General features: G+C 38.2%; 1 protein-coding gene across 2 annotated transcripts; it reads right to left on the bottom strand.

The window, feature by feature from the left end:
* Positions 1-207: 207 nt before the first annotated feature.
* On the bottom strand, positions 208-6,009 carry LOC142698908 (phosphatidylinositol polyphosphate 5-phosphatase type IV-like). Of its 2 annotated transcripts, none has more exons than XM_075847931.1 (12): positions 5,528-6,009; positions 5,064-5,155; positions 4,718-4,842; positions 4,329-4,448; positions 2,871-2,966; positions 2,598-2,759; positions 2,307-2,422; positions 1,964-2,100; positions 1,653-1,777; positions 851-985; positions 646-731; positions 208-558 (listed from the first exon to the last, which is right to left on the bottom strand). In XM_075847931.1, the coding sequence occupies exons 1-9, from the start codon at positions 5,840-5,842 to the stop codon at positions 1,717-1,719; spliced, it is 1,224 nt and encodes a 407-aa protein (XP_075704046.1). In that variant the 5' UTR covers positions 5,843-6,009; the 3' UTR covers positions 208-558; positions 646-731; positions 851-985; positions 1,653-1,716. The 2 variants fall into 2 exon arrangements, with proteins under 2 accessions (XP_075704046.1, XP_075704045.1); XM_075847930.1 differs by having other exon boundaries at positions 1,653-1,760.
* Positions 6,010-8,146: the final 2,137 nt, after the last annotated feature.

Genomic DNA, 8,146 nt, shown 5'->3' with positions numbered 1-8,146 from the left:
CATATGATCTAATCCAGTACATATGGTGGCACGTTCCATACTCTCTCTCTTGTGTACATATGATACAATGTCCTGTCACCTACCACTGGATTAAACGCGATGTCACACAAATAGCGCTGTGAAGAGTCGGTTAAGTGAATTGTATACTCCGTGGTAAGTTGCAGCCGGGCACTGAACACACTAATAAATACTAGTCACACTTATGGATTGATGTTAAAGATTTATTTATGGTTTTTGTTGATCAAAATATATAATGGTAAAGATGATGTTATACAAGATCCAGCAAAAACAATGGAATATGTCCCAGTATATACTGTAATATCAGTAAGGGGTGGTAAATCTGTATTCCAGAGACACAGGAAGAGATGACATGTTCTCCTGTTCTGGGCCTGGTCTTCTGGGTGACATTGATGCCCCGATAACCACACTGATGTCTTTTCCGTGACAGATGTAGACAATTTTAAGTCTCGCCATTGGGATACTTGTAAGATGGCGGGTTCTGCCCTCGGTTGTTATTGGCATTGATGTTGATGGTCTGTTTGTATCTGCTGACTTGCTCTGGGGGGAGAAGCGCACAACCCTATTAAATATTCATTATTCAGGCTGCTTACCAAATATAGAGAGGACATATCTAGAGGAACTTACCTTTCTTTCTATCAGCAACGATTGCGGCTCCCCCGGTGACAGGGAGCGCTGTTCTCGCCAGATATAACGCGGAATTGATGTTTATGCTGCAAGAGAAATATTTGCTATTAATGCTCTACTAATGTGTGTTTCTTAGCAGGCACAAAATATAGAAGATGTTTTATTGCGGATTTTCCTATTAGATCCTGGGGGTTACACTACAAACCTTGAAGATGGTTGATCCAAGCGGTGGGTTTGATCTAAAGCTGCGCTGTTCAGGATGTTACAGGAACTTTCTGATGTTCACAAAGGTGGAATCATTGTTTTATGCACCTGAGATGGTAAATGTTCCTTAGGAGTCCTGCAAGATGCCAAGTAATGTCTTACATCCATAAGAATGTTCCTTGTATCTATCATGCTTGCTTAGAAGCTAATGCACCATAAAATACAGTTTATCCATCCATCCTAGTGGCAGGATTCTTTAAGACACTTCAAATGGGGACATTTTTTAACTTTTCTATGCCAGTTTTTTTTACGTAGAAAAGTTATAAACGGAACAAAAGTCACAATTTGTGGTAAAAATTGTGATCTGTGTAGTTTCTGCGCTTACGGCACTTTTCTAAAAAGTGGACAGAGAGTAGCTGGAGGAGCAGAGCCATCAGCGGCCGACACATTTATCATAATAACATGGATTATTAGTTATTAATGTGCGGGCGTTTTCATAAATTAGGCACATTTTACTCCAAGTTTTTTTTATATTAAGACCGGTGTAAGAAACGTCAGTCTTAATAAATTCCCACCAATCTATTATACTACATACATGCTTACAGTTTTCTTCTAAAACCCACAACCTTCATTTAGAAATTAAAAAAATATCTGAAAACAAGAAAATGTAACTAGAAGATAGAATGACTTATTTACAATTTCTTTATGTTGGTTGATAAATTAAATGACAGATTCAGAGGAAGACTTAAGAGATGGAAGAACATTCTCACAGCAAACATACTAGACAAGTACAATGCTCTCACCTTATGTGCTGTCAGGACATGAACAGACGCAGCTACTTTTTTTGTCCTAACCTCCTAATGCCCTTCAAATAGATCTTGCGGTCAAAGCTTCCACCAGCCAATGGGATGCTGGAATGAGAAATATACTGTAAGACATATGATAATGTTAGCGGGTAACCACACAATAATTGTTTAGTTTCACCTCCTATATTACTCCAGTACTGTCACCCAGGTATACAGCCACCTGCCCCAAAGTGTGAGCTCTGCTATAAGGCCCATGTAGTAATGGCGGCTACTGAAAGGATCATACCAACAACATGGACATGACTTACTCATCTGAACCAGGTCTGAGCTTTACTTCAAAGATGCCAAAAACGGGTCGGTGGTCTGAGGTCTTCAAAACAGGGCATGAGTCGTATCTCAGGACTCGCACATCTCCCTCGTATTGGCTCTTAAACAACACCCTGTCCTGTAGAGGTCATGAAAATAACAAATATCATCAGTGCAATCATATTATCATTTATTTATAAACCTCATAGCATCATAGACTGAACATTTCGGCCTATTTTATTATATAATATAAATTTTGAGACTTTGTGCATTTAAGGTTTGAAAATCTATCCATGACATCTATTGTTTCTTTAGCTCTGTAGACCTGGAAATAAGATATCTTACCGTATATGATGGAATTCTCTGCTTTTCTGATGTATCGTAGGTGTCTGTGCCAATGTCGAACTTGTATGTAGGAAGGAATTCAATGGTGTGCTCCTTAAACCCTACAAATATGGACCCTTAAGTTAAAAGAAAAAAAAACATGTCAGTATTAAAAACATGTGCAAGAGATGTAGGACTATATAAGAATGTGGGGAACATATCCACCATCATGACAGTGATTTGTATTGATCGGTTGAGGTGTATGTGGTAATGGCTGAGGAGTGATAGAGATCTGTCTACTAGTAACTGTACCGTTGTTCTTGGCTTCATTCAGATGTTCGTGTTTGAGGAGACTGGACATATCTCTTCCTTTAATATTTTTCAGAAGAGATTCCACGTTTTTTCTGTCCTCTTTTAGTTGAAAATTGAGGTCCCCAAACCAAAAAACTCGATCAAAGCGGCTGGTGACGTCCACTGTAGAATGAGATAAACACAGGACACAATTAGACCACGTGACTGCATTAGACTCAATGGAGATAAATAGATAAAGGAATCGATAGGTTCAACCACATAAGTAATACTCACAGGCATTGGAGTTTATTCTTTCCGGAATAATTTGAGGCAGACGGAGACCCTCGGTGATAGTTTTATAGTCCTGGATCCTCTTGTAGACTGCCCCAACTGCAAACCAAAAATATACATATCAGTAAATATAACCCCCTGGAGTTTAGGACAACCACCATATTTAAGTTTTCTCTGACAATAGGTTTCTTTATCATATATTATCTAGGTATCATATCTACTTCTTGGGCTGTGTAGTCTGAATGTTCCCTCAACAATGAATTTTCTGCAAATAGTATTTATTTTAATAGGATTTCTATTGACATTTTAGAAGATGAGACTGGTGGAGTTCCATGATGTGGGTCCGCACTCTGTACACCAGACACACTGATATTTCTGTAGTAGTAGAAAACAAAGGGAGAAGTCCTCCAGCTCACCTGACATAAGAAATGAGTGTCGCTGTCAGCGCCCGGACCTTTTCGTGTCGGCACACGATGCAGGAGCAGAAGTAACAAGGAGGTTAAGTCCAGCGCATGAGTAGAAGTAAAATAGAAATGTTTTTCCAAGTTTAATTAAATTTCCATTAAAAAGTCCATTAGGGTATGGTCCTGGTGTGTGGATAAGAGGAAAAGATGATCCTGTAAGCCTACGCGTTTCGGACGATAGCGACGTCCTTAGACTTGGCTGTAGTGGAAATTTAATTAAACTTGGAAAAACATTTCTATTTTACTTCTACTCATGCGCTGGACTTAACCTCCTTGTTACTTCTGACACTGATATTTCTGTTACTGTAAATCTAAGACACAATCATTTTCTTGACAGAGGATAAAGTATTTCTATTAGGGTATGTGCACACAATAACGTCAGTTACGGCTGAAATTACGGAGCTGTTTTCAGGAGAAAACAGCTCCTGCATTTCAGACGTAATTGCTCGTACTCGCATTTTGCGAGGCGTCAATTACGGACGTAATTTGGAGCTGTTCTTCATTGGATTCAATGAAAAACGGCTCCAATTACGTCCCAAGAAGTGTCCAGCACTTCTTTGACGAGGCTGTTATTTGCGTCTTTTGACAGCGACGCGTAAAATTACAGGTCGTCGGCACAGTACATCGGCAAACCCATTGAAATGAATGGGCAGATGTTTGCCGACGTATTCAAGGCTTTTTTTTTCAGACGTATTTCGAGGCGTAAAACGCCTCCAATACGTCTGAAAATAGGTCGTGTGAACCCAGCCTAATAGTCTGTAAAGGACATTAGGCCGTTAATCCTTCCACTATTACTTGTCTCTCACTATATAGAATAAGTTTGATGGATTAGAAGAAGTTTGACCAAATAAGGAAGAACCTTTCATTTTGCACCAAAACATTAATAGTACAGATCTCTTCATATCATCTCATATATTATAGTTTTTTTATGAACCAGCAGCACTTTTATACACAGTAAAACTGTACATAGTCACATATTAATAACAGACATACTTACATCTCATATGGGAATTAATAAACAGGAATGATGTCCCAAAGACAGTGAAGGCAACACCCAAAGCTCCTTTGGTTTTTACATGGTGGAATAGCCTGGTTGTTACATGGGTGTGCTCTACCTCTGTATAAGAAACACAAGGAGAAGGGTCAGTGGTAATAGTACAACATGCAACAATGATACAGATATTTTCCTATTAAACGCTGGAAATATTACTACAACATCATTTCACACTTTGTAACTGTGGAGTAAACTCTCAGATCTCCAATACTCCACAGTGAAGAATCTGAGAGTTGGGTTCTCAGACATCTAGTTCTAATGACTAAATAAGAAGTTCCAACTAATGACTTCAATTAGGACTTATTATGTAGATGTAAGAAAGTCAATCTTACCTGAGCAGAACCAGATCAGCTCCCGTCGAATAAAGATGGTGAGATACAAGACTCCGAGCCCGGATGAGTGGTATAGCACGTAGTGCGGACCAAGGGTCTCTTGTAATTTTATCTCCCATTCCCGTCTACAAGAAGACACAATTTCAAGTTAACATATTAATAAATGACACCAGATTAAAATACTCAACTCATCTATTAAACAATCAATATTATAACCTCTGGGGTTAAATAGGAAAATTAAGGAGCGATCCTATACTAAGTAGAAGGTCGAGAGAGAATTTCAATCAGCCGACCTGTAGTCCATCTGCAGACATAGACTGGTGTAAGACAACCTGAGAAGACTTACCTGTTTGGACATCCTTCCTGAACGCCAATTACATAAATGTCTTTGGTGTCATCTGATGGCAACAGCAGATCCTCTAGATTTTGTGGGAACTCCTGCTCAAAATATGAAGATATTAATAATGTATACACAGAGCACCAACCAAACTGACATCTTCTATATCGCCTACAAAAAATTCTATCTGATCGAATTGGATTTTAGTCTTTATAGACGATGGCCAGGGCTGCAGTCTTTGGATCGGAGGTATTGCCATTCCAAAGACATAGGTTATTAGTTTGACAGTTTGCAGTGTGTGCAGCAACAGTGATTGGCCCAAATGTTTAGAAAATGTGGGCCTAGGGTAGGATATAATATGTCTATGTGATATCCAACTGCAAACTAAAGACACATGGTTACTGACCCAATTTATCCAACTGTAGATCAGACACACTGATGGGTCACAATAGATATTGTACATTACTTCTCACCTTCCCCTCCATATTCCAGGTGGCAACGTATAATCTCAGCCGTCTATTTGGGAAACAGCGATCCAGTTCTTTAGCGCCAATCACAGCGCTGCTGCCCAAGCTCCTGATTGCGCTCTTCTTGGTGTTCTTTGAGCCAATGTCACAAGGTTTGCTGTGACTTGGATCGCTGCATTTTTCGTCTGCCATATCTTTGATGATAGAAAACTTCTGGAGCGAGATGTTAGGCTCTTCCATTGTTGGTATCTCTTTCATCAGATTTCCTTTATCAGGAATCTGAGAGACATGATATTTTTTTGTTTTTCTCCAAAAGGGCATGGTTGTTTAATGCCCCGGGTGCAAAACTGCACCAATGTCCGTGGTAGAAAACCAGGAGGCAGTAAAGATTGAATTTAACTAATCGCCTCTAGTTCTCTGAAAATAGGACAAATCGCTGACCGTAAAAGCAACACAGTAATCCAACAGTGTCAATCCAACAGCAAGATCTAGACTGACCAGAGAAAGAAATAGTTAGCGAAAAAACTCTGAGGGAACCAGCTGTAGAAATTAGTTATAAAAGCGGCATTCCAAGTACAGGATCTGGTCAATCAGAAGTGTTTGAAGATCACATTGCTTGGGGTCTTGGGTTCTTGGACCAGCTGTGAATGACATTGCTTGGGGTCTGGATGTTGGAACAATGTATTGGTTGTTGAATTGACACAGTATGACATTTCCGGGGTTTATGTAATTTTTATATGAGATACTAACCATAATTTAGAACCTCTGTAATTTGTTATAGACAATATTACATTATATATATATAAATAAATTAATCAATTAATGAAAAATGACAATTGCTATTGAGGATACAGTATTAGTATTAAATCACTTCCCTAATATTTTTATACTAGTAATTATTAATAATAATAGCGTATTTTACATAAGTAGAGAACCTAAAATGCATAATTAGTAATTCCCTAGTAAATATTTATTATGAGAATTACTCCTATTATAAACTAATAATACGTTCTCAGGGCTGCGGGACATTCACATTCCCTTTCTTTGTGGTTGCTTTATCAATTTACCAGCAGAATACAGATGCCAATTTTTGTCTGCAAGCTGCATTCTGTCTATGGAGCAGAAGTCACAGGCCGCCATATTGCCATTGAGCAACTTCTTAGTAAATTAGTATAAGTATTCCAAATATAAACTAAACTTTAAATGGCATACACAGCAGAATTATACCTAAGAATAAAATATTTATAAAGAAACTGATAGATGAGACTCATCTAGAGACGTAGCGCTGATAGAGTACTTACCGGTCACATCCAACTGATGAGTGACAGATCTGTGGCCAGCACCATAGTATATACCCATGCTCTGTGACATCACAATAGCTGTACCCGGGGTCAGTTGCTTTTATGACCACACCCGTAATTTGCATATTTCAATATGGATTTATCATTATTTTTAATAGTAGTGACATCACAATACATAAACCCAAGGTACACTATGTGGCCAAAAGATGTGGACAGCTGACCCTTTACACCATCATAAGCTTGTTGTACTTCCCATTACAAAGCCATGGATGTTAGCCCAAACCATGACAAATATCCCCAGACCAGTATCAATTCCCCCCCAAATAATTTTTATATCAATTGATCAAATTTCAGAATTTAATTAAATTGTTTATAATTTTTTCTGGTGAACCTACACTAATATAAGGAAATATAGTCCCCTAATATACAGTCCTCTAATATGATCATATTGCAATTTCTCCTTTACAAGTGGTATACATAATGATAATAAGGGAGCTCAAATTTTGTGCATTTACCCTGCACATCTAAGATACTTGAGCAATTTAATTGCACACTAATACTAATACCATATTACTACCACTATCACACAATACCTTCTATAAATTGAATAATTCAATGTTCCTAATAAAACAAATTGATTAGCGAGAAGTACAGATGTAGCATTGGTAGAGAACTTACCGGTCACATCCAACTGATGAGTGACAGATCTGTGGCCAGCACCATAGTATATACCTACGCTCTGTGACATCACAATAGCTATACCCGAGGTGAGCTGCTTTTATCACCACACCAATAATTTGCATATTTCAATATGGATTTACTATAATTTTTTATAGTAGTGACATCACAATAGATATATCCGGTGTGAGCTGCTTTTATGACCACACTTATCATTTACATATATCAGTATGGCTTCACCATTCATTTTATTGTTTGATTTTTATGTACATTTTTAATGCAATTTCTATATTCATAATGTTTGTCTGTGGTCAGACTCTTACCCAGCACTGCCAAGATTACAGCTCAGGAATAGAATTAAATCCCATAATATATGATAAAAGTCGGGCATATGGGTCACTGGTGGTGCATAGAACTTGTAATGTTCATCTCTCACAGTCGGTTTAGTGTGTGTATAGTTATTACAATCTGTAAGGATCTGCAGCTGCTGAACATCTGATAAATTATCATTTCACTCTCCTGACGAAGCTCAAGCGAAACGTACGTTGGGGTAGCGCTAGATCCACCTGGGGTATGTTACCTATTGATTTATACTTCTCTTAACCTGCAAACTAATATGGGACTCTTTTTAGAGAACATCAGTGCA

Source organism: Rhinoderma darwinii, unplaced genomic scaffold (assembly GCF_050947455.1).
Source record: "Rhinoderma darwinii isolate aRhiDar2 unplaced genomic scaffold, aRhiDar2.hap1 Scaffold_105, whole genome shotgun sequence".
NCBI classification, from domain to species: Eukaryota; Metazoa; Chordata; class Amphibia; order Anura; family Rhinodermatidae; genus Rhinoderma; species Rhinoderma darwinii.
This window is presented reverse-complemented; position numbering and strand designations above follow the sequence as displayed.